The sequence below is a fragment of the Amphibalanus amphitrite genome, unplaced genomic scaffold (genome assembly GCF_019059575.1).
Source record: "Amphibalanus amphitrite isolate SeventyFive unplaced genomic scaffold, NRLGWU_Aamphi_draft 000877F_arrow, whole genome shotgun sequence".
Classification (NCBI taxonomy): domain Eukaryota; kingdom Metazoa; phylum Arthropoda; class Thecostraca; order Balanomorpha; family Balanidae; genus Amphibalanus; species Amphibalanus amphitrite.
The window spans coordinates 265,405-292,791 of NW_024882371.1; the positions used below are offsets into that span (position 1 = coordinate 265,405).

Sequence of the window (27,387 nt, forward strand, 5' to 3'; positions counted from 1 at the left end):
GTACCCATACCCTATTTACACTTTATACACATGGTCGCGGATTCGGCCACATGACCGACACAGGGCCGCACGGATGTGGAGTATTTTCTTGTCATGAACGCACATCACTCCTTTTTCGCGCGCTTAACCGTCCCGTCAGGCATCACCCACACCACAGTACTGCCGGCTGGTCTGACGCGACGAATAGAGGGAGGACGGGCTGGATGGGAAGTGACATCGGTGACCGGGGGTCGAAGGATGCTGTGGAGGGAGTTAGCGTGGCGTGGCGTGGCGGTGGTGGGCGCGGTGGTGGGACGGGCTGGTTGGAAAGTGACATCGGTGACCGGGGGTCGAAGGATGCTGTGGAGGGAGTTAGCGTGGCGTGGCGTGGCGGTGGTGGGCGCGGTGGTGGGACGGGCTGGTTGGAAAGTGACATCGGTGACCGGGGGTCGAAGGATGCTGTGGAGGGAGTTAGCGTGGCGTGACGTGGCGGTGGTGGGCGCGGTGGTGGGACGGGCTGGATGGGAAGTGACATCGGTGACCGGGGGTCGAAGGATGCTGTGGAGGGAGTTCGCGTGGCGTGGCGTGGCGGTGGTGGGCGCGGTGGTGGGACGGGCTGGTTGGAAAGTGACATCGGTGACCGGGGGTCGAAGGATGCTGTGGAGGGAGTTCGCGTGGCGTGGCGTGGCGGTGGTGGGCGCGGTGGTGGGACGGGCTGGTTGGAAAGTGACATCGGTGACCGGGGGTCGAAGGATGCTGTGGAGGGAGTTAGCGTGGCGTGGCGTGGCGGTGGTGGGCGCGGTGGTGGGACGGGCTGGATGGGAAGTGACATCGGTGACCGGGGGTCGAAGGATGCTGTGGAGGGAGTTAGCGTGGCGTGGCGTGGCGGTGGTGGGACGGGCTGGATGGGAAGTGACATCGGTGACCGGGGGTCGAAGGATGCTGTGGAGGGAGTTCGCGTGGCGTGGCGTGGCGGTGGTGGGCGCGGTGGTGGGACGGGCTGGTTGGAGATGGCTGAAAGACAGAACGTCGCTAGTAGCAGAGACAGCAGTATCGACGGCTGTTGCAGCGGTGGCGAGAGGCGCAGCGGTGGCGGCTGGAGCAGCGGTGGCGGTGGCGGCTGGAGCAGCGGTGGCGGTGGCGGGAGGCGCAGCGACTGCGGTGGCGGTGGCGGAAGGCTCAGCGGTGGCGTTGGCGGTTGCGGCGTCTTGGGCAGTGAGGGGGCCTCTACAGTTCCCACACCGGAAATGGCCGACACCCCGCAGCTGTAAGAGACTGGGGGGCTCCTGCAGCCTCTTTGGATGGACTTGATAAATTCCTGAAACGAAATGACGGCACGGTGAGCAAATACGGTCCATAATGCGAGTTTACACAAGTACAGATTCAGGCAAGCTGTAGCTCCATTACAATGCAAACCATGGTAAGAGCAAACATAAGATAATGGAAAAGTTTCGTAAGCAGTTTCAGGGGTGTCGTTTCCCAAAAATGATTGGTAGGACCCAAAGGCTGCGGAAGGCCATTTATGACGTGCTTATAAAGGTAGGGTACCCCAAAGTTGCCTTTCTCATCGGATTTAGACCACTCATTTTTCCTGAGACCTTAAAATCGGGTACTAATCGCTGCGACTTGTCAGCGCACACACACCGTTTTTTTTTTTTCCACGAGACTCTAGCAAGTCTAGCTCCTTTAGGGGTGAAACGCGGGCTCGGGTCGTACCAAACCCCCTGAAACCCATTTCGTTAGCGTGAAAATGAGGAGCTTATAGAAAGAACACCTTTCTAGTTTTTTTTTTGCAAGTCGATTCGCAATGACCTAAAATTTCATACTGAGCTTGACCTCTTGAACTCTTAGGAACCATGGGACAAAAATGGTGAAGGGAAAAAAGAACGAGCTAAGCAGGCACATAACTCGTTAGCAGCAGTAACACGAACTCGATAGCATAACTCACGTCGGGCAAATGTCTTGATTATCGCCTCTTGAAAGGCATTCGGGACCTTTGTATCGGTCTCGGACTGTAGGTCTGCACGTCTGCGCTCCGTAAAAGCGCTCTCCAGGACCTCATCTTCGAACGTTTCAAAACGAAACGTTTGCCGCTCCGTAACACGCATACCCAGCAGGGCGATGTGATGGCCTTTGCCCTGCAGCCGATAGACCTGTGAAAAGAACAACACACTTTGTTGAACACACTTTGCATCAAGACACAGAAAAAGTGAAGCACGAATGAAGCATCGATTGAGGGATCCAGGAAACGATCGAAACATGTGTTGCACAAATACCGTGCGAGTGCATTTGCAGATATACCCAATATCGAGTAAGCTCCTTGAAGTGCACATTCAATCCTCTTAGCATCATATAGACCACGTTTCCATGGACATTACTGATCCTGATAAGTACCAATGGATTAGCTAATCCAGTATAGTTAGACAATATATGAAATTGCAAATAAGGGATTAACTGACTAACTCGGCTCCTGGGTCACGTATCGACACGCGGAAGGCTACGTTCGAAAGAGCGTCAAAAGTAATGAAGAAAATACTTAGCCATTTTTTTTTAGTCAGATCACTTTGCCATTTTTCATTGACCTCGGGGTCAATGAAAATAGGTTTCGCTACAGTTTTTTTTTTCCAGGGCTGTCAGACGTCGTTTGAATTTTGACAATCGGCCCAGTAGTTTCGGAGATAGGAGCGGGGGGGCTCTGGAGAGCCCCCCCCCCCCCAGTCACTTGCGTTATGGAAAATACCCCAGTCATGCACGGGTTAACTTATAATGGGGAGGTCGCAAAATTGACCTGACCTTAGGTCAACGAAATCGAAATTCCGAGATAAGCATTTTGTACATATTATTGCTCTTATCAATCTCTGAAAGTTTCAAAGCAATCGGCTCCTCGGTGTAGCTATGGCAGACATTGAAACTTTTTATTAGGTGAGGTCACTTGAACCTGACCGTGAATGACCTTGGTCTGAAGTTTTCACAACATGCGCAGGATTGATGTATGATAAGGTGTACCAAAAACGGCGGCGTCACGAAAAACCACAGGGGTAGGGGTGCTCAAAGAGCCCCCCTCCGCAGGGCGCGGGTTAAGGGGGACAAGGCAAGGGTAGGTGTTATCGGTTAAGTTATTGTCGGTCGATGAGCTGTCACGGGTTCCTAAGGTCAATTTTAATGATTTGACACGGTTCATCGGAAAAAAAAATTGTGCAAAAATTCAAGGTTTGATGACCATCTCACCTTGACATTAGTTTTGAGTTGAGATACCCAAGTTTCGGCACTCGCAACACCAATAAATGCCTTACAGGGTGGCTCAAAATTACCTGGTCTCATATTTTTACGCTGAGATAGTTGAGGTCCGATTGCTGAATTATCTTTTTTTGACACGTCATTGCACGCTTGTAACAACAATTATGTTGTTAGCGGATATGTCACGTTATTCGTGACATATCCTAACGTTTTGAAATCTTCCGGTTGCGGGTATTTATGCAGCCACCTTAGTCATTTATTTAATCTATCGTTTGCATTCTGTTCTTGTCCTTAGAATCATCGACTTTCGTAAAAATATGAATCGTCAATTATCGCTTTAACTCGCGCCCTGTCTGAGCACCTCCTGCGGTTTTTTGCAAATATTTGGCAAACGTTATCATACATCTTTTCCTCATGTGTTATTCAAATACACAATTAAAAATGGCAAAAAAAAGTTATTCCACACCAGTAAAGTTTATATAACTGGTAGCTTTCGAAGGCTACTGCCTTCTTCGTCAGCCATAGGTAATAAACGTGCGCCTGTCCTCCTCCGACGCTCTACTCTCCCGCCCTGACCCATCTTCCCTACCTGCCCTAAGCCGCTCCCTATTCTTGACCTGATTGTAAACCCGACGCACCATTCGTTTTGGGCAGCTGTTTCTCGCTAGCGCTCGCTCAATATTCATTGTCGCATTCCGTATGTCCAGGGGGTTAGTGAGCAGGTGACACGCATCCTACGCCCATATGCAAAAGTTAGTACGAGACCGGCTGCAAATCTGAAAGCAAGGCTAGTTAAAGGAAGACTGCCACCTTCAAAAAGTTTTCTCAGATCGGCCTATGATTTATTCCCTGGACAAAACAAAATTTTAGAATTCACCTGACAAAGTATCATCACGTGAATCGCGAAAAAAATTGTCGATTATCATACATTTATCAATCGGTTAATGTCTAGCGACAATGTTTACACATCACTAGACTTCAAGGTCATAAGATTATTACATTTTATTTGAAAAAAGTAAGGTATTTTATGATTTACTAATATATGATTTCATAAGAAATTGGCCATGTTTAATTTATTTTGCATTTAAGTTCGTAAAACATTTATAAAAATCATGGCTCATTTGGAATGGGTCTGGCCCATGTTAAACCCCATTTCCCACACTTTTTTGGAAAAAAAATGAACTACTGAATATATAAGTTTAACTTTTATTTTGACACTCCAAAATTCTTCTCTGATCTCGAAACAATCAAAGTTTTGACATATATTTACCAAAAGATAAGAAAATTCATGTTTCAAAGTTATCGATAAACAGTAGAGATGTCGGTTTTCTTGGACTAAAAAAATGGCATCAAACTGAACTTTGGTCTCCGATTTCTCGCAAACGGGTTCGAATTTCGGAAAACCGACTTCAGTCTGGGACATAGGTGGCTCAGCTCTAGTGAAAACCGTTTTGTGGAAAAAAGGTGGCAGTCTACCTTTAAACCAAAAGACAGGCTAGGGTTTAAGGATAAGTCGGGGGTAGTTTACCAGTATCAGTGTCAGTGTGGGAAGCTTTGTGTGGGGGAGACAGGGAGGAAGCTGAAGACAAGGGAGGCAGAGCATAGGCGGGCTATAGCTCAGGGGAACGGGGATCATTCAGGTATCTCAAGACATGTGGTGGAAACGGGGCATGACATCATGTGGGACGACGTCAAAATTCTGGATTATGAAAGAAATTGGAGCAAACGAAAGGTCAAGGAGGGTTTTTTATATTTCAAGGGTGGACAAACAGAGAAGCCTAAACATCTTGCCAGGCTGGGAGGTACCAGTCGTGTATGGGGCGCTGCATACATAGGTGAGAGTCAACAAGAGCCTAACATTTACTTGACCGTCTGCTGCAATTTGAATTGATACATAGCACGTGAAGCGTCAGTGAAATTCATAGTCCTTTACAGATGGCAGGGGTGTCGTGTGTACAGAGGTCGCTGATGGGTACGGGTCAATGCCGCAGTCGTGGGCGGAGCCTAATGTCCTATGACGTATGAAAGCCTCTATCCAGGATGGAAAAACAGTTAACATTACGAGTCAATGACAAGTGCCACAAATATTTAAATGACAACAAAACGTATTTGAAGAAAAAGTTTCGGCAGGTCTTGAAACAGCTATTTCCTAAATATGGTTGAAATTATTCCACGCATTTAAAAATAATCGCGAAAAATTAGGGTCTCAACGGGTCTGGCGTTAACAGTAGTGAGTTTGCAAACTCACTGATGGGTCAGGGAGTTTGCAAACTCACGGATTTCTCAAAATCCCTGTAACATATATATATATATATATATATATATATATATATATATATATATATATATATATATATATATATATATATATATATATATATATATATATATATATATATATATATATATATATATATATATATGCATACGTGTGTTGTGAAAATTTCAGAACCAGGTCACTTAAGGTCAGGTCAAGTGACTTCACTACATAAAGTTTCAATGTCTGCCGTAACTACACAGAGTGACCGATCACTTTGAAACTTTTAACGATTGATCAGAGCAACAGTATGTACAAAATGTATATCTCAGAATTTGGATATCGGTGACTTAAGTCCAGGCCAATTTTGCGACCTACCCATTTTAAGTCAATGGGATAAAACTAAAAGTCGCCCTTTTTAGACGGAAGTCATTATAAACACTCTTAAACACTGAACTACTATAGTATCTTTGACACAATGAACATGGGTATGGCACCTGTGACCCCTTTTTATGCCCCTGAGGTCATCTCAGGTCACCAATAGTACCTGATACTTTTTCGCGAATATCTTTTGAGAGGCGTGCTAGAGCGATTTTTCAATTTTTAGGTATTAGGGTATTTTTCAATGGTTGCAATGTAAAAAATCAATTACTGAACCTTCCCAATTTATCCCAAGTTAAATCTTTTGACCAGCATTGGCAAACTTAGTGTCTATTTCTTTCCAAACCTTAAGAAAAACTGACTGGGTGACGCTTCACAAAAAATAATGACGTCATTGACACCGGGAGCACTTACCCAAAACAACATTATTCAAGGCGCTTAAAGGGACCCTCCCACCTTCAAAAAAGTTAATGAATTGGCATGAAAGTGATGTCCCTTGGTTCAGAAAGAGCGAAAACGAATATCTACCAAATTTCAACGAAAAATATTCACTGGTTTTCAAGATATTAGGCTTTTACTTTTGTTTACTTTTTGGGATCTCCCCTGTTACTAGCGACTTTATTTGGAAGCAATAATTTGGCAGCCTTAAAGTGCTGCAGACGTTGCGCGCAAAGCAGCGTATACTACCACGTGTTAACGATGGTTTTAGTCTAAGATTTAAAAATCGTTAGATCTCCGCTGACGTCACAAATTCTAAGGGGGCATTCCAATGCATTAGCCCCTTAGAATCCGAAAACTGCAAGTTTGAAATTCCATATCTTCGAATTAAAGCATTTTTCGATGTTGTGAGTGCCCAAACCGGTATTTGCAGGCCATGGCCACCAATTTGGCTATCTCAACTCAAAACTAATGTTAAGGTGGGAGTGTCCCTTTAAAAAGTGATGAAAAAATGGTAGGACTTCACAATTTGGTGTCCACCCATATAAATAGTGGCAAAATATGTGACCAGAGTTTCGTTAATCTGCGTCACCCGTAACTGTTAGGCTCAAAACTTTCATTCACCCTACGTACAATAGGATTTTACAATGACCGTGACAAGGGCAGCTTATTGAGTAGTGGAATGTTGATAATGATTTAACCAAAATCAACAACCAAGATTGCAGTCACTTCGTTAGTGTGTCAACGGACAAACCTGTTTCCTGATGTTCGCAAAGATCTTGTCCAAGTTGTCGTCGCGCATCCTTGAGCCCTGCTCCCTCAGTTGCCGACGCAGTGCAGAGCGCTCGGCCTCACGATCTGCAGCAATGCTGCGCCCACACCGACACGCCAACGCCCTTCCCCGAACTGGCGTCCCACACGTCGGGCATTTCTTGGGCCCTGAAATAAAGCACATACATATCGTGAATTAAAGTTCAAGTGTTCAATAGAATGCCGCACACACTAAACGGCTCTAGAACAGCAACGTGAACTCACTCTTTTAAAGCAATGCAAACAAACGTTTACCTATTGAAAATGCATTTAAAGAGTTCATTTCAACTGGTTTTCGTATCTCGGTATCTAGTCAGCACGTGGGCGATTCGGGATGATTGAGGCGACTGTGGCCACTTTCTTTTCAATGACGAACGGGAAGAGGATGCGGAAGAGAGAGAGAGAGAGAGAGAGAGAGAGAGAGAGAGAGAGAGAGAGAGAGAGAGAGAGAGAGAGAGAGAGAGAGAGAGAGAGAGGAGAAGCTGCACTGTCTATGGAGAACCCGTCAAAAACGTCTGGAACGAACATGAACAAAGAGAGAAATACATGCAGCCTCCATCCTCATCATTATCCCAGTACCAATTATACGGCACCTATGGGGAAGCCGATGCAAACGCTATTCCCCGAAGACTCATCTGCATCTGCAACTGTCCCCTATCGTCACCCGGAAATGTCAAGACTATTTAAAGGGACCCTCCCACCTTAACATTAGATTTGAGTTGAGATAGCCAAAATGGGGTCCCTGGCTCACAATTACCGGTTTCGGCACTCACAACATCGAGAAATGCCTTAAATCGGAAATATTGAATTTCAAAATTGCAGCATTTTGATTCAGAGGGGCTAATGCTTAGGAATACCCCTCTGAATGTGTGACGTCAGCGCAGATATCTAACGATTTTTAAATGTTTGACTAAAACGTTTTGTAGCACGCGGTGGTATATGCTATTTTCGCGCAACATCTGCCGCAAACGCCGCACTTCTAAAATAAAGTCGCTAGAAACAGCGGAGATCCCAAAAAAAGTAAACAAAAGTAAAAGTCTAATATCTTGAAAACCGGTGAATATTTTTCGGTGAAATTTGGTAGATATTCGTTTTCGCTCTTTCTGAACCGAGCGACATCACTTTCATGCCAATTCATAAACTTTTTTGAAGGTGGGAGGGTCCCTTTAATGAAGCTAACGCCTAACGGTGATGATAAAGTGCGAAAAACGTTTTGACTTTATGAAATTTGATGAAATGACCAGGTAAATTTTTCATTACTGGCGGTCAATTTAATACGGCGCCAACATTTAAACAACAACATCGAGTAAAACGCATTTTGTCGAAAATCTGTGATAAGGCGTAAGTTGCCTAGTACATATGTTGCTATTGGAGGTCACTGATGATACCAGGTCAGGTCACAGGTCAGGTCACCAAGGGTCAGCACATGAACCCAACTTTACTAGGGTTGTGCGATGCATGTTTTATGGCAAAATTTTCATTTCCAACTCAATGGTGTTGGTTAAAAAGACCATTAGGTACGGTTTAGGTCACTTTCTGGTGAAGGTCAGGCAATGAATTGCGAATTTTGGTCCTGGTCCCGGAGAATAAAATTCGCGGAGAACCGGCCACCTTGTAGAACACTCACCAGGAAAATCACACGTTTGGCCTACAATGTGACAGTTGATCAAATGTATTCTCTGAATGCTATAACTGCATGTTTTATGCGTAATAATAGCAGTTTTTATCACACTGGCTGGAAGTTTAAGAGATTTCAAGTGCCGTAGTATCAATTTGTAAGGAGAAGAAAAGGAGAAGGAGAAGGAGAAGAAAATCGTTTGGACCCGACTGGGACCAGCAAAGGACCTTATTTCCAACATTGAGGTCAGGTCAATGTCAGGACAAAAAAGGTCAAATTTCAAAGTTCATAGTTTTGCATAAAATGGGTATTGATTGCATACAATGGCAGCTCGTCACGGCGAGTCTAATGATGGTCTTTGTTTTGCGCTACGTGGTCTAGAATTGCTAAAAATTGAGGTTGAAAATTTGACGTAATCAATTTGGAAGTTTTCTTTTTTGCTATAACTCGGCCAAAAAAAGAGGTGGGGGAGAGTGGGGCACATTCGTGCAAAAAATGAATAAATCCATTTATCTGTTCTTTGGTTAGTGCAACGGCAAAATTGTTGATTGTAGTATGGAAAGGAACTATTGCAGATATGTTTCCTCTTCAAAAGTTATCCTCGAAAATTATTGCTTCTATTAGAAAAAATGACTTTTAATAACTCTGAACGTTTGCACGAAACTGCCCCACCTATGGGGCACTTTCGTGCAAGGGATGGGACACTTCCGTGCGCCCTGCAAAGTTCGAGCAATTACCGGGCATTAGGTACCAGAGATTTACCAAAAAAGGTGGCAGGGGCGAAAGGGGGTCATTTCACTTGATTCCTTTCGACAAGAATGCATTGCACAACATATGTAGAAAGAATGGGCTGGCCAACAAGAATGTGCCAACTGCCGGCCTCCGTGACCTCGCCAAGGTCGCGTGAATTACTTGTCACGACGTCGCAAGCAGCCGAGACTGAGTCAGGCCGGCGTCATTAGTGAAACCTACTACAGATAGTCATAAATCGCAAAAACGGAAAAAATGCACGAATAGGCCTAGGCAGTGCATACACGAACCTGCCCCACAACGTTATTTGTAATATATTTCAAAATTCATTGTTGAAAAAATGACACTTTTTCAACAAACAAGTTTGCAGCAGTTCCGTGAATAGAGTGAGCTTCTTCGCCCCCAATTTTGAAAAGCTGAACCACATTTCAGAGTTACAGCCAAAAAACCAAAAAGTTTTTCGATTTTCGAAAAAAAAACGGAATACCCATATGTGATGGTCTGAAGTCTCTACCGACTTCTATTTACATACCAAATCTTAAATCGATAGGGAAGAGTGGGACACATTCGTGCATGGGGTACATTCGTTTTCAGCAGTTTATGGGAATACGAGAGACTGCATGAGCTCAAGGTAAATTATGGAAATACGTCTATCATTGCCGCCCTTCGTTCACTGTAGAAGACAACACTGTACCTGCTGTCATGCTTGATAAAAACGCAAATTTCTACTATTTGTGCGCTTTCCAAACTTTTCTCATATCATCCATTTGCTTTGCGCGCAACGTCTGCCGCACTTCAAAGCTGCCAAATTATTGCTTCCAAATAAACTCGCTAGAACAGCGGAGATCCGAAGAAGTAAACAAAAGTAAAAGCCTAATATCTTGAAAACCAGTGAATATTTTTCGGTGAAATTTGGTAGATATTCATCTTAAATTTTTCTGAACCACGGGACATCACATTTATGCTAATTCATTAACTTTTTTGAAGGTGGGAGGGTCCCTTTAATAGCATACTGTCATGGTCCGAGAAGTGGCAGCTGCCGTTAAAGGGACCCTCCCACCTTAACATTAGTTTTGAGTTGAGATAGCCAAATTTGCGGCCAGGCTCAGAAACCACCATTTATCCTGGTCGCAACCCCCGCAGCTTTATGGTGTTCAAGAAATTTCTTCCCTTTACTTGCAGGGTGGGACCAGCGTGGTCCCTATCTCTTAACCATTACGGGAATCTGATGACGTCATCAGGCTTTCGAACGTCCGTTAAATGTTTGACTAAAACGTTTTGTAGCACGCGGTGGTATACGCTGCTTTGCGCGCAACAAATGCCGCACTTTCAAATAAAGTCGCTAGGAACAGCGGAGATCCCAAAAAGTAAACAAAAGTAAAAGTCTAATATCTTGAAAACCGGTGAATATTTTTCGATGAAATTTGGTGGATATTCGTTTTTGCTCTTTCTGAACCGAGGGACATCACTTTCATGCCAATTCATTAACTTTTTTGAAGGTGGGAGGGTCCCTTTAAAGTCACTATCCCACATTAACATTAGTTTTGAGTTGAGATAGCCAAAATGGGGTCCCTGGCTTGCACTTACCGGTTTCAGCGATTGATAAGAGCAATAGTACCAATGAAACGCATTTCTCGAAATATTGATATCGGTGACCTAAGGTCAGGTCAATTTTGCGCCCTCTCCATTATAAAACAATAGGAGAAAATTGAAAGGTATGATAAAGGTTACTCAAAATATAATGTTATAATAACCAGTATAACGCCTTTTGGGGCGACTCACGGAGCGAGCGAGAGGGTGAGCCTTGCACGTGCGAAATTGCGAGGGGGTACCTCCAACTGAGTTGTGCATGGCACCCTACTAAACGGTCTCTAGCTATGAGCCACATTTGAGCACAATCGGCCCAGCCATTCTCGAGATCTGGAAGCGGCACCCTGCACGACGCACGTGCGCACGTGCAGAATGGGTCCCAACTGACTTGTGCACGGCACCCTACCAACTGGTCCCTAACCGTGTACCAAATTTGAGCGCCATCGGTCCAGCCGTTCTCGAGATCTGGAAACGACTCCTGCACGTGCGCACGTGCAGCAGCACCCCAACTCTGGCACATGGATATGCATTGCCTAGTGGGTGCCTACCTACATGCCAACTTTCAGCGCAATCGGCCAAGTAGTCACCGAGATATTGCAACTATTATACCAGTAAAACGCCTTTTGGGCGAAAAACGAGCGAGCGAGATAGTGAGCCCTGCACGTGCGGAAGGGCGAGAGGGTACTTCCAACGAGCTTGTGCAAAGCACCCTTCTAACCGGTCGCTAGCGGTGTGCCAAATTTGAACGCAATCGGCCCAGCCGTTCCTGAGATCTGGAAGCGGCATTCTGCACGTGCGCACGTGCAAACGGGGTCCAAAATGACTTTTGCACGGCACCCTACTAACCGGTCCCCAACCGTGTACCAAATTTGAGCGCAATCGGCCCAGCCGTTCTCGAGATCTGGAAACGCCCCCTGCACGTGCGCACGTGCAGTAGCACCTTAACCGCAACACATGGGAATGCATTGCCTGGTGGGTGCCTACCTGTATGCCAAGTTTCAGCGAAATCGCCCCAGTAATTACCGAGTTACTGAAATGGGAACAAATTTGGCATCTCTTCTTTTTGTATTTTGCACGTGCAGTGGGGGTCACTCACATAGATCAAGAGTATCCGACCTTTGGTAGAAGGGATGCAGCTACCCTATAGAACTTACCGCAAGACAATCGCTCAAGCCGCTGCTGAGATATGGGCCTCTCAAAAACATTACTTTTGCAAAACTGCTTGAACACCCTTGACTTTTCACGTGGCACGTGTCACGACGGTCACTGAGATGTATCAAAAGTAGTCAATTACGGGGTAGAAGGGATGGGGCTACCCAGCAAAAAAGACCGCAGGCCAATCGGTCCAGCGGTTGCTGAGCTATAAGCCTCTCAAAAGCGTTACAGGCCGGGCCGGGCCGGGCCGCTCATACTGAGATTTTTCCCTTATATTGAAAAGACTTCGCTTCGCTCGCTGCGCTCGCTCGCTCGTAAAAACTGACACCTCTTCGTTTTGCACGTGGCACGTGCATAAGGGGTCACCCACATGCATCGGGAATAGTGCAATACTTGGTAGAAGGAATGAAGCTGCCCAACAAAATTTACCGCGTGTAAATCGGTGAAGTGGTTGCTGAGATATAAGCGTCGCAGAATCGTGCTCATACTCAGAAATTTCCGTTAATCTAAGGAAGGACTAAGCTCGCTTCGCTCGCTCCGTAAAGATATGAACTACCCAGCAAAAAAGACCGCAGGCAAATCGGTCCAGCGGTTGCTGAGATATAAGCCTCTCAAAAGCGTTACAGGCCGGGCCGGGCCGGGCCGGGCCGCTCATACCGAGATTTTCCCGTTATATTGAAAAGACTTCGCTTCGCTCGCTGCGCTCGCTCGCTCGTAATAACATTACGAGCCAACGACAAGTCCTCTAAATTTTGATATTTTGTTAAAAGACCGTATTGACAAAAATTCGCGCTTAAGCTGAAATATTTGATGTTAAAATTTCAAGATAGTTGGACGAAAACCGAAGAAATTATCGTCGAAAAACAGGTCTCATGGGGCAGACATGTGCATGGATCCGAGAAAATGGATCTGAGATCTGATTCCACGGATCCTGATCTCGGATCCGTCGGGATCATAGATCCAGCTCCTTAATTTATCGAGAGATCCGTAGGGATCATAGATCCGAGTCTAGTTTTTTTGCTTGAGATCCAGTGAGATCATAGATCCTCATTTATTTTTGGTCAACACAGAAATCCCAAAAAATCACTCGTTGCAACACAAAAACGCTCTTATTTAGTGATTTAGGTGATGGCACGTCATAATCCATAGTTTTATGGCACTTATTGACATAGAAGCACTTGGAAACCTGGTTTCAAATGTTGTGCATGGTGGGATCCACTCAGATCATAGATCCATGTTCTTGGTTTATCGTCAGATCCTGTGAGATCATAGATCCAGGGCCCAATCTTACCAAATGCCGTGAATGCGCATTCACAGCATTCGGTAACATTCAGAACTATTCCACATTCACTTATTCATTCGTTCAAGCAACATTCATAATCATCCATGCTATCAAAATCATTGGACAAAATTTGCAAGTTGAAAATAAAAAGGATATTTTTATATCAGTGCCGTGAACTCCGGCCAGTGCTACCAAATTCTATTTACGGCATTGGTAAGATTGGGCCCAGGATACATTTTTCACGCCGGATTCGATGGGATCATGGATCCGAACCTGCAATTTGCCTCGAGATCCACTGAGATCATAGATCCATCACTCGGATCCATGCACATGTCTGTCATGAAGTCTGAAATGCATATAATAATATACAATATATAACATATAATAAAATGCATATAATATAAATGCATTACAGTACATGATGCCAAATTATTGCTTTCAAATGACGTCGTAGGAACAATGGAGGTCCTAAAAACCAAACAAGAGTCTAATATCTTGAAAACCGGTGATAAATTTTCGATGAAATTTGGTAAATATTCATTTCTGATGTGTCTGAACCATGGGACATCACTTTTATGCCAATTCGTGATTTTTTTCTTTTGGTGGAAGGGTCTCTTGGATTAGTGTAAATGCAAGGTTAAGTCTCTTTTGAAAGTATCGCGACTCTGAGGGGAGGTCGCCACCCATCCCAGCCGTGGCTGAGCGGAAATGTTTGAGAGCCACTGGTAGCGCTGACCGAAGCCTAAGCCCAAGGTGCTCCTGGGCCCTGCGAAGCCGGTGGTGCCCCTGCGAGGCCGGTGGTGGCCCTGGCAGGCCGTGGTGCCCCCACGAAGGGCCCCGAGGGGGGGGGGACATGACCCATATGACCCCCTTGGATCCGCCACTGCCGGCCGACTCTCTTCCCTCCTTAAAAAGTTCACTAACAAATAAAGTTTGTAATTACAAAGAAAAAACTTAAGTCTAAAAGAAATAATTACCAACACTGGAAATTTGGATTTCACGAAACCTCCTAGCATTAATTTTAAAACTAATGTTAAGGTGGGATGGTCACTTTAATAGCAATACCAGGCCAGACACCAGTTTAGTGGTCGCTGAATTATAAATACATGCGGGATAAAACAAGAACAAGCATTAAGCAGCCACAAAAATCACAAAGTGCAACTATTCAAAAGCACCATTGCTTTCAATCATGAAAAGAAATAAGTCTTTACGGTCTTTACTTTCCTTTACTTTGCCCTGACTTTCTTGGTCTTTACGTATAACCAACGTACCTGTAACACCACGTGCCCCATTACAAATGTTAAGAGACGAATACCTATGAAGAGCTGCGTTGTAAGTGCCGCTCAGTGAAAACCACCAACACCATTGAGTTGGAAATGAAAAATTGCCATAAAACATGCATTGCACAATCCTAGAAAAGTTGGGTTCATGTGCTGACCCTTGGTGACCTGACCAGGCATTATCAGTGACCTCCAATAGCAACATACCTATGTATTAGGCAACTTACGCCCTATCGCTGTTTTTCGACAAAATGCGTTTTACTCGATGTTGTAGCGCATTCCCTAGAAGACCCGTGAACGGTACAAAAATTTTTATCTTTGACCTGACCTGTGACGTCATTGGTGACCCCGAGGTCAATGAAATTTGATTTCCCTCAACAAATTTTACAGGGCTATCGAACACCGTTTGAATTTTACGGTTCCATTCAGTATTTTTGGAGATAAGGGGGGGGGGCATAAAATGCCCCCCAACCACGCGGAAGGTGGCCGGGGGGCCACCGCATGCCGGGTTACGTTTCACGAGCAAATTAGGACTGTTGCACACACGGCTAGCGGTTTGGCCAATACGTTATCTGCAAGACTTGCGGGTCTTAGAAATGTACAGAGGAGGTGGACAAAGCGAGTGGTGGAATGAATGGATTAAGCTATGGGGATCGCCTACAGTCCCTGAATCTGTATTCTGTCCAGGGGCAGGCAGCTCAGTGTTCCAAAATTTGTTGTTTTGGGTGGGAAACGACATCAAAATGAAAATCATCTCGCACTCATCTCCAATTTTGAAGAGCAATTTTCCACTCCCAATATTACGAAGGAAAAGCATTAGCGTGGATAATCGTTGTACATGTCATATTTTATCACGCATGAATAAAAATTAATGCTATTGATTTCTTCCCACTCTTTTTGGGCCTCATCTTGGCCAGCAATTTTCCACTCTTATCCCCATCTTTGAAAGCAATTTCCCCCCTGACACCCAAGCCAAAATGCAATTTTGGGACACTGGGCAGGCTCATTCGTGCAGATTTGATACAATGCTGGAAGCTGTTTAACAGTAAATCGAATTTGTTCTAATTTGTTCAGCAGTGTTCTAAAATTGGATTTTGGTGGGGTGTGCCGATGAAGAAACAAAAATCCTAGGATGAGAAAAAGGAAAGTAAATAACTAGAGTATTTTTGCAAAATGGTGTAATGCCAATTTCTATGCCAACTGATAAACCAGGATTTCGTGTCAGGATCTTGACATGGTGTGAAACAAAAGGATGAGGGTGCAGCAACTGTCAAGTGACATGTAAACTGGCTGTTGGGAATAAACGAAACATTTTTCAGAGACGAAGCAAAGTCGGTCATTCATATTTTAGGGATGAAAGTATTTTCCACATTAGGTGTGATTTGCCACCAAAAAGTCTGAAAAATGGAACACTGCCACACAGAGTCGGACACTTGGAAACAATGTTACTGTCAGATGCATCGCTGTACTGCCTCACTCACTGCCTAAAGATGTTGTTCGGGCGCCTAACATTGCAAGCTTTGAGAAATAATTGTACATGCTCGTGATAGCCTGGGCGGTGTTTCACGGCTGCTGCTAGTGCTACCACGCTGCTATCACATTTCGCGAGCTGACGTCACGCTTACAGTAGTGTTGGAATAATGGGCCTGTTGATGTCTCCATGGAAACCCAATATGTCACGTTCATTGCTCAGGTGTGATTGAGAATAGGCAGTGTTGATTTTGTAGATAGTTGTAGTATGTAGGTTAGGTACTTCCTCACAGCCGAACGTGTAGAAAATTGACTGTGTTCATCTGATATGCTTTGTGGAAGACGCACAATGCCAGCCAGATCTCTTTTGGGACAATGCAATGGTCAAGATTATCGCTACTGGGCTGGTGCGTCTGGCATTCAGGTTACCTTCCAATTCCTTTCAGTCCTTCCACCTTGCCTCTTTCTTTCCCCCTTCAGATCTCAAAAACTACACATCGGAGCGACAAACGGCAAAAGGCGTTTGATAGGTCGTTTAACCTACGCCCTGATGGGAGAGGGGCATTTTGCCCCCCCCCCCTGTGGTTTTTCTTAAATAGCGAGAAAACGGCGGCGCCAAATTTTGGATACCTTACCGGGCATCAATTTGATACCTTCAGACAAAACTTCAAGTCACAGGTCACCTCAGGTCAGGAGTTATTGAGGTCAGACTGAGGTCATGTTCGAGTAAAAATGAGCAAAAAACATGACATCTTGTAACGCTCACCAATTCTACAGTTAACAAGCAATTTTAAAGTTCTTTATGTGGTTGTGTAGAGAAAAGACGGCGCTACAAAACTGCTATCTCTGATTTTCGAAATTTTGGGATTTAACCCCCAAAATTAAGAAAAAATGTTTTGTTAGATATACTCATAAAATTTCCAAAAAATTTCGTATTTCGAAAAACGAAATATATGTGATAGTCCCTGCGCTTTTCGATATACATACCAAATTTTAGATCGATACCTCTTTTTTGGCCAAGTACTAGAAAAAAAAACTATTAAAAATTGATGACGTCAAATTTTTTAACTCAATTTTTAGCAATTCTAGACCACTTAGCGCAAAACAGAGATCACCATTGAACTCCCCGCGACGAGCTGCATCGAATCGATACCCATTTTATGCAAAAATATCAACTTTAAAATTTGACCTAATTTGACCTGACCTTCACCAAAACATAATCTCAACTGACCCCAAGGGCTGCCTGTCCCACATAATCGCATTTGGCATATAATCTGGAACATAAAACATGCATCGAATATTTTTAATTTGTGACCCTCAGTGACCTGACCTCTGTGACCTGACCTGGTATCAGTGACCTCAAATAGCAAAATATGTGTTTGACGAACATTTACCCATCGACGATGATTTTCAATGAAATGCATTTTACTCGATTTTACAACGCATTTCTTGAAATGCCTGTAAACGGTGAAAATTTGACCTTTGACCTGACCTGTGACGTAATCGGTTTGACCGAGGTCAATGAAATTGGGTCACATGGTAGTTCCCTTTGGGGCTATCCAACGCCGTTTGCCGCTTGTCGCTATGTTGCGTGGTTCTCGAGATCTTAGAAGGGGGGAGGGGCAAAATGCCCCCCCCCCTCATCAGACCGCGTTGCTCGGCAGACCCCAGCAGGACGCGGGTCAAAGATCTACAACTTTTACACAAAACATTTTCAGGTCAGGTCAATATTGAGGTCACCAGAGGTCATTAACGATAAAACGTTTTGGAATTAGTTACTTACATAAATTTGAATTAAGAAACATAAAATTAATGCATTTTTTTTTGCTCTCGTCGATGCGATGCGAAATAAGTATGCGATTACCTTCACAGGTCAATTTGAAAATTGATCCGAGGTCAAGGTCAAGTCATTCACCAATGAGGTTGTGTGGTATGGTCATGCTGCATACCAAACGACGCGCCTTAACCAGGCGAGCAGTTAGGTACCACTTAAAATTCTTTAACACTATCATGTCATGATTTATTGAAAAAACGATTTATGACGTCACATGAACTCAGAAGACCGTTCCTGGTGCCCCTGTCAATAAGCGGCGATGAGATAATCTTCCACCATACCGAAAGAATTGGGTGGTTTTGACTCCTTTACACGAAGCAGGAGGCATTTCAATATTTTTCCATAGGGTTGCAATGCAAAGGTCACGAGTCTGGCCTGACCACAGGTCACAGATATAAAAATTCCGAGATATACAAATTGCACATACTGGTACCCTAACTAAAACATGAAGAAAAGAAATTGATCAGTCAAAAACTGTAGCTCTGGCGTGATTACAAACTTTTCTGAAGTGGGGTCAACAAGCCGCCTCTGGTGACCTGACCTGACCTGACTCGGCAACTTTATTTGTCAAAATGTGCGCAATGAATGTCTAGGAAAAGTCACCGAGTATGAGCTTTCAGTCTTGCGGCGTTTGGCAATGGCACAAGAAAAACCTGAAGAGGGTCTTGAAGGCCTCCGCCCTCCGCTAATAGGGTAGAGTCGCCCGGAATAGTTAGGTTAAAAGTAAGGACCCAGAGTCTGAAATAAAGCTTATCTATCTAGTATCTATCGATCTAACAATGTCGCTCGCCTGACTATTACTCACATACTAACCCGCGCACCGACGGGGGGGGGGCGGTTATCCGCCCCCCCCCCCGAGGTTTTTCGTGAATAGTGGGAAAACTGCGGCAGTTTCTTGTCGACCTTAGTCGACCTTGTTTCTTGTCTCCTTAGTTCTCTTGTCGACCTCCAGATCCAACAGGATCTTCGGGGTAGGTACCTGACTGGCCGTGGAAATCTTTCAGCATTTGATTATATCGCCTCGGAAGATTTCACATACCCCTCACAGATAATAGGTCAAGTTCCATTTTTTTTTGGGGGGGGGGGGCGATCACCGTATTCCATATTACGGAGCCCAATCACATTGCGGGTCCGGAGCCTTTGAACAGACTAATCTTTTGAGATCCTGTGCAAAGCCACTGTTCCAGATTGGTGACGCGTACTCGAGAATGGGGCGAATGTGGGATTTTAGCCCGCCGACTAGATTCTCTTTGATTTCAGCAAGACTTTTGATGTTGTGGCCCATGTCCTGCTGCTTGAGAAGCTACGATGTCTGGGAATACAGGGTAGAACACTCTCTGCCATCCGTTCTTTCCTCACCCATCGCTCAATGAGTGTGTGTATCCAAAACCACACCAGCCAACCAAGGCCGGTTCTTAGCGGTGTTCCCCAGGGGTCGGTGTTAGGGCCATTACTTTTCCTAGTGTACGTTAACAGTATCGCATCTGAACTGTCTTGTAGTCATAATATTTTTGCCGACGACCTTAAGATTTATGCTTGCATAGAATACCCTAGCTCTCCTGCACATGCTCCTTCATTCCCGATTACTGTCCAGCGTGACATTGACATTCTTTATAGTACGGCGGCTTCATGGGGATTACACATGAATGTCAAAAAGTGTGCTGTTCTCCGCTTTTCCAGACTTTTTGCCCTCTCGGGTCCTCCCTTGTACACCCTGAATGGCAAACCTATCCCCTCCGTGTCCTCAGCAACTGACCTTAGAGTTCTTGTAGACACCAATTTAAAATTTCATGGTCATGTGCATAAGATTGCTCACAAAGCTGGTGGCCTCGCCCATAGTTTTCTCAGGTCAACTGTGTGCCGATCTCAGAAGTTTATGTTGTTTTTACTAACTACGCACATCCGGCCGCTAATTGAATACTGCTCTTGCGTGTGGCACACCGGATTTGTCCAGGATTTGCGGTTACTTGAGCGAATCCAGCGTCGCTGGACAAAGCAGATTGACGGTATGGCCCTTCTCCCCTATGGAGAGCGTCTACAGCTCCTAAACCTTTACTCTATCCAAATTCCAAGGCCGACTGCTACGGGCTGACCTCATACAGTGCTGTAAGATTTTTCACGGCCACTCATGTATCTTGCCGGCTGAACTATTTGCCCAACCCACCCTAACCAGAACCCGTGGACACAGGTACAAAGCATTTCTCCCTGCCGTCAACACTGATGTGCGTAAAAGGTCGTTTGCAATTAGGTGTATACATGTTTGGAACTCTGTCTGACGCCACGGTGTGCGCTCCTACTATCTCGTCATTCAAGCAGGGTCTACACAGAGATATACAATATACATGATTTGCTGTATGCATATGTTTGATGTCACCTATCTTATGCTACCTTCTTGTCAACAATTCCACACAACGAATGTTCCACTGTTTAACACTTATGTATTCATGCCTTAATATTCAGATGTAATCTCACAGACGGGACGCAACTTTCCAGCCGCCCACTTTCCATGATAGGTGTCTTTTGTATAGCTTTGCAAGGCTGGCACGTCCCTTGTGTACGGGGTTCCTAAATTCCTCTTCTTGACTCTCCTATCTCTATCCTACTGGACATTGTTGGAACCCAACCAGGTGAGTGAACCAGGTGAGCGCACCGACGGGCCAACTTACAATTTCTGCGCCAACTTAACTCCCCGCCCCCGAGATCTCGAGAACGAAGCAAGATAGCGACAAGCGGTAAACGGTTTGGAATACGCACGGACAAGGTCTACAGTTTTTACTACGGTCATTTTCAGGTCAGGTCAAAGATGACGTCACAGGGGTCAAAAAATAAAATGGCGGCGCTAGATACGGAGTTTTTCTCCCAATTAGCCAAGCTAGGAACAAACTAAGGGCACCATCGTGATCCTCACGTCAATCCGCATCGAACCATATATATGTTGACCTCGAAAGGTCAAGGTCAAAGGTTGATCTCAGGTCACGTGACCTCGAGGTCATCATGCATATCATTCGATGCGCCTTGACGAGCTGAACACAATGAGACCATCCGCGCGGCTGTATCTTGTTCCTGTAAGGAGTTTTGGCAAAAAACCTTTGGTGACCAAAAATGTTTAGGAAATAGGAGCACATGCTATGGTAGGGTGACTTTTGATGACCATATATGGGCTTAAATGCGGCCCTCGCTACTGCGGGTGATAAATGGTATAACATGCCGGTACTTGCGGTATCGCGTCCACTTATCAGAGAGAAAAGGCTTCCATTTTCTACTAGGAATTAATGTGATTTGATTCAATTCAGCGAAAATAGCGATAGGAAACAGCTTTTCTGCAGGTTGTGGGCGTCACAATCAGCTGGTCATTCCATGAATGGATCTGTATTTAGAAAGAACATTATTAAAAGATTTAATTTCATTACCATAAATACAGATACCTATTTAATTTTAAAACAATGTTTTAACTACAATTGGAAAAACCATAAACAAAATAACGAAAACAATGACATTTTAAGACCGTGGTGCTTACATTTTATGGCGTGTCTGTTTCAATCTGCCATATTTGCAAATCACTGTTTGACCTTGTATTGTAACTCTGCGATTTAGAGCCGCCAGTGCATTGTACACTGAGTGGGTGTAGGCTTTGTGTGGTAAAAAAAAATATTATGCCTTATTTTTTCATTTGAATGCTAAGATGCATTGAAAAGACTAAGTTTTCTGATTTTATGACCATAGGTATATGGTCATCACCCCGCCCACTCCAGCTGTTGATTGGCTGAGCAAATTTTAGTCTGGCGCCTCGTTGTTTGCCCAACTGACCTTCATTTTTTATCCTTCTGAATGACCGGACATCAGTTTTATGCCAAATAATTATTTTTTTAACTCACCTGTTAGGTGTCCACAACCTCTGCTTGTAAAGGAAGGAGTGGAAACCTTATGTGTGCAGAGATGCGCCAATTCCTTGGTGGGCAGATGGCGTGACCTCAGGCAAGAAATTGGAATGGTGCGTCTGCATTTGGTAAAACACAAAAAAAACTTGTGCGTGTTTTAACCCTCGCCCATGTAGGGGGGGGGGGGGTTGGTGCAACCCCCCCTGAGGTTTTTCGGAAATAGTGCAAAAACGGCGGCGCGCAGCGCCGCCAAATTTTGGGCACCTTATGGGGCAAACCTTGCGCATCTTTTGATAAAAAAAAAATTTGACCGGGTCATGTCAGGTCACGGAGTTATGACGTCACAAAGGGAACAGCCTCCGGCCGGATTTTCACAAACTGAGTGCCAACGCCCGAGGTTTCCTGCCGGTGGTACGGACATCGGTTGATGGATCGTGATGAAACTTCCCATGCATGTTGGGGCAAGTATTGGCTATCATATGGTATAAGAAACTTGACCGGGTTAGGTCAGGTCACGGAGCTATGACGTCACAAGAGGAACAGCGTCCGGTACTATTTTTGAAAAGCGCCCGAACCACTATTTTGCTAATTCTTGTCACCTCAATGGGAATATGCAGCAATATTAGCTTCTATAGGGAGCAAATAGACCTTCCAAATCCAAAAATACAATCAGATTTCAAAAATTTAAATTTTGATTTTTCGAATTTCTGCCGCCGACTGTGACCTTGCCGACTTCCGGCGCTCCCAACGCGCCATTTTTAGAGCTAGGGAAACGAAATACATACCAAACGATAGAGAATTGATCAAGGAACACGATAGTGAAGATTTCAAGTCGATATCTTTCACCGTTTTGCCGCAATCGCCGCGGAAAGTTGAAAAAAGTCTATTTTTCCGAAAATTTGACCTTTGAATGGTCAAAAGTAGGTCAAATGTTGACCTAGGACCAAAAAATATACCACCAATCGCGAGATCTCGGCGAGAGCAATCCGTTGGTCTTTTCGGCTAAGCTCTACGACGCTCCGTTTTCAAACGCCAAGGGGGGGGGTCGCACCAACCCCCCCCCCCCTGCATGGGCGAAGGTGGCAGATCGCCGTTTACGGGCGAGGGTTAAGTGCCAGAATCCTAGACAAGATGTTGTGTAAATGAGAAGTTAAGTGCCAACTTGCCTAGTTGTGTAAATGAGAAGGGTACTGAAATGTGATATGTTCTTGCCCTTGGAAGGAAAGGTCAGGATAGCTAGCCTAGGTGAGTCCACCCCGCTCCAGCTTGAGAAGGGTGGGCAGCAGCTACCTAGGGGGAAGGGCAGAATATGATAGGTAGTACAGTATGCGCGTATAACCCCGCCCTAACTTAGGAAGGGTGGGGTGCTTACCTAGGGGGGGGGGGAGGGAGGGAAGGGGATGAAGGAGAGATATGAATCGTTTACCTTCTCTTATCCTGTGTGTTCTCCTTCTCCCAGGCTGTCGCGGGCAATGTGCGGGCTGCGATGGAAACCGCACTGGCTGCTGCAGCCCCTTCGGAAGAAGGGAACTGGACACGGCCATCTCTAAACTCGCCGGACGCGAGGCCCCCGGATCTGACGGGGTTACCAACGAGATGATCGTGCACCTTGGCGACGCCGGGCGGGAGAAGCTGCTTGAGCTGGCGAATTTCAGCTGGGCCCGGGGTGAACTCCCCTCGATCTGGCGCAAGGGCACAATCGTGCCGATTCTCAAGAAAGGGAAGCCCCGTGACCAGCCCGGCTCCTACCGCCCCGTCAGCCTGCTCAGCTGCCTGGGGAAGGTGGTCGAGCGGCTGGTCCAGGCGCGCCTCTACTGGCTGGTCGAGCGGAGGAACCTGTTGCACCCGGTCCAGGCGGGGTTCCGGCGGGCGCGCTGCACGGAAGACCAGGTGATGAAAGTCACCCAGGCTGTCGCGGACGGTTTTCAGAGGAGAAGGAGGACGGTCATGGCCCTGGTTGACTTCAAGCGGGCCTTCGACCGCACGTGGCACATCGGGCTCCTTTGGAAGATGGCTGACCTCGGACTGCCGCGCTGCCTGGTGGCGTGGGTCCGTGCCTTTCTGGAGGACCGGCAGGCGCGCGTCCGCTTCAACGGCCAGCTCGGAGGCTACCGCTGCGTGCGTGAGGGCACGCCGCAGGGAGCGGTGCTCTCGCCGCTCCTGTTCCTTCTCTTCATAAATGATATCGCCACCGACTTCCCGCCGGGAGTCGAAATCACCCTCTTCGCAGACGACCTGGCTATCTTCGCCACTGGGAGGACCATCGCCGAGGCTGAGACGAGGGTCCAAGCGGCCCTCAACGAACTGTTGAAGTGGGCGGACCGCTGGAAGATGGAGGTCAGCGCGGAGAAGACCGTGGCCACTGTCTTCACCCTCGACCCTCACGAGGCGAGACGGGAGGCCTGCCTGCACATGAGGACCACCAGGCTGCGACACGAACCGACGCCGACCTTCCTGGGGGTCACGTTCGACCGCACACTATCCTTCAGACAGCATGTGGCTAGCCTCAAGGCCAGGAGTCAGAAGGTGCAACGCCCTGAGAGCAGTTGGAGGTAAAGCCTGGGGCGCGAGCACCACGGACCTGAGGTCGCGGTAACGGTAGCGCAGGCGTCACCGATAGCTTCGGCGGCGTAAACAGTCAAGGTAGGTGTATTGTAAGTATCTTGACATAGATATGGTAGCACTGTTAAATTATATGACGTCATTGGAGTATGAAAAAGTCTCTAGAACGTGTCAGTGAGGACAAATCAGGGAGACCGGGATTCGGCCGGTCCCAGCGGGACACAATGGGACTCGGCCGGTCCCAGCAGGACACAATGAGACTCGGCTTGTCACAGCGGGACACAATGGGACTCGGCCGGTCCCAGCGGGACACAATGGGATTCGGCCGGTCCCAGCGGGACACAATGGGACTCGGCCGGTCCCAGCAGGACACAATGGGACTCGGCCGGTCCCAGCAGGACACAATGAGACTCGGCTTGTCACAGCGGGACACAATGGGACTCGGCCGGTCCCAGCGGGACACAATGGGATTCGGCCGGTCACAGCGGGACACAATGGGACTCGGCCGGTCCCAGCAGGACACAATGAGACTCGGCTTGTCACAGCGGGACACAATGGGACTCGACCGGTCCCAGCGGGACATATTGGGACTCAGCCGGTCCCAGCAGGACACAACGGGACTCGAATAGTTTCAGCGGGACACAATGGGACTCGGCCGGTCCCAGCGGAACAAAGTGGGACTCAGCCGACTACCGCGGGACATATTGGGACTCAGCCGACTACCGCGGGACATAGTGGGACTCGGCCGGTCCCAGTGGGACACAATGGGATTCGGCCGGTCACAGCGGGACACAATGGGAATCGGCCGGTCCCAGCGGGACATATTGGGACTCAGCTGACTACCACGGGACATAGTGGGACTCGGCCGGTCCCACTCCCAGCAGGACAGAGTGGGACTCGGCTTGTCTCAGCGGGACACAATGGGACTCGGCCGGACTCGGCCGGCCGACACAAAGAAGGACTCAGCCGACAACAGCGGGATATAGTGGGATTCGAACTGGGACTCGGCCCACTATGTCCCGCGGTAGTCAGCTGAGTCCCAATATGTCCCGCTGGGACCGGCCGAGTCCCATTGTGTCCCGCTGTGACAAGCCGAGTCTCATTGTGTCCTGCTGGGACCGGCCGAGTCCAATTGTGTTCCGCTGGGACCGGCCGAATCCTATTGTGTGCCGCTGGGACCGGCCGAGTCCCACTATGTCCCGCGGTAGTCGGCTGAGTCCCAATATGTCCCGCTGGAACCGGCCGAGTCCCATTTTGTCCTCCCTGACACGTTCCAGAGACTTTTTCATACTCCAATGACGTCATATAATTTAACAGTGTTACCATATCTATGTCAATATACTTACAATACACCTACCTTGACTGTTTACACCGCCGAAGCTATCGGTGAAGCCTGCGCTACCGTTACCGAGGTCGCTCTACCTGGCGTACATCAGGGCGTGCGCGGACTACGCTGCAGCGGGCTGGATGCCAGGAGTGGCCTCCACTACTCTGGAGCAGTTGGAGGTCGCCCAGCGCCAGGCATGCCGGATCATCACCGGCTGCCTCAGGTCCACCCCGGCGCCAGCGCTGGAGCGCGAGGCGGACGTGATGCCGTTCGCGATACGGCGGAGGCAGCTGACGGCCGCGGCGACCCAGCGGCACCTGAGGGACCTCCCGGGGGACCCCCTGCAGCCGGTGCTGACAGCGGCGAGACCCAGAAAGCGGCTCCACCGAGACCGAGGCTGGGCCGACCAGAACGTCCTCAGACGCTGGTCTGGGAGATCTCCCGCGGGAGCCGGTGCTGGTGGTCCCACGGACGCCGCCGTGGGGGAGTGCCGCGGGAAGCGTCACCATCAGAAGTGCTGTCGCGAGACCGACAAAGAGAACGGACCCACCGGACAAGCGGCTGGAGGCGGCACAGGAGACCCTGGCGGGACTCCCGCCAGCCGACTACATTGTATACACAGACGGATCGGCCACAGACGGTGTCGAAAATGTCGAAAATGGGGCTGCAGCAGCCAGTGCGGTTTCCATCGCAGCCCGCACATTGCCCGCGACAGCCTGGGAGAAGTAGAACACACAGGATAAGAGAAGGTAAACGATTCATATCTCTCCTTCATCCCCTTCCCTCCCTCCCCCCCCCTAGGTAAGCACCCCACCCTTCCTAAGTTAGGGCGGGGTTATACGCGCATACTGTACTACCTATCATATTCTGCCCTTCCCCCTAGGTAGCTGCTGCCCACCCTTCTCAAGCTGGAGCGGGGTGGACTCACCTAGGCTAGCTATCCTGACCTTTCCTTCCAAGGGCAAGAACATATCACATTTCAGTACCCTTCTCATTTACACAACTAGGCAAGTTGGCACTTAACTTCTCATTTACACAACATCTTGTCTAGGATTCTGGCACTTAAAACACGCACAAGTTTTTTGTGTTTTACCAAATGCAGACGCACCATTCCAATTTCTTGCCTGAGGTCATGCCATCTGCCCACCAAGGAATTGGCGCATCTCTGCACACATTAGGTTTCCACTCCTTCCTTTACAAGCAGAGGTTGAAGACACCTAACAGGTGAGTTAAAAAAATAATTAATTGGCATAAAACTGATGTCCGGCAATTCAGAAGGATAAAAAATGAAGGTCAGTTGGGCAAGCAATGAGGCGCCAAACTAAAATTTGCTCAGCCAATCAACAGCTGGAGTGGGCGGGGTGATGACCATATACCTATGGTCATAAAATCAGAAAACTTAGTCTTTTCAATGCATCCTAGCATTCAAATGAAAAAAATAAGGCATAAGAATGTTTTTTAACCACACAATGCCTACACTCACTCAGTGTACAATGCACTGGCGGCTCTAAATCGCAGAGTTACAATACAAGGTCAAAC

General features: G+C 46.9%; 1 protein-coding gene across 1 annotated transcript; it reads right to left on the bottom strand.

The window, feature by feature from the left end:
* Nucleotides 1–27,387, bottom strand: LOC122367561 (mucin-2-like). The gene is made up of 5 exons (XM_043340787.1): nt 27,378–27,387; nt 21,599–21,622; nt 7,047–7,231; nt 1,928–2,132; nt 1–1,297 (listed from the first exon to the last, which is right to left on the bottom strand). The coding sequence occupies exons 3-5, from the start codon at nt 7,092–7,094 to the stop codon at nt 105–107; spliced, it is 1,446 nt and encodes a 481-aa protein (XP_043196722.1). The 5' UTR covers nt 7,095–7,231; nt 21,599–21,622; nt 27,378–27,387; the 3' UTR covers nt 1–104.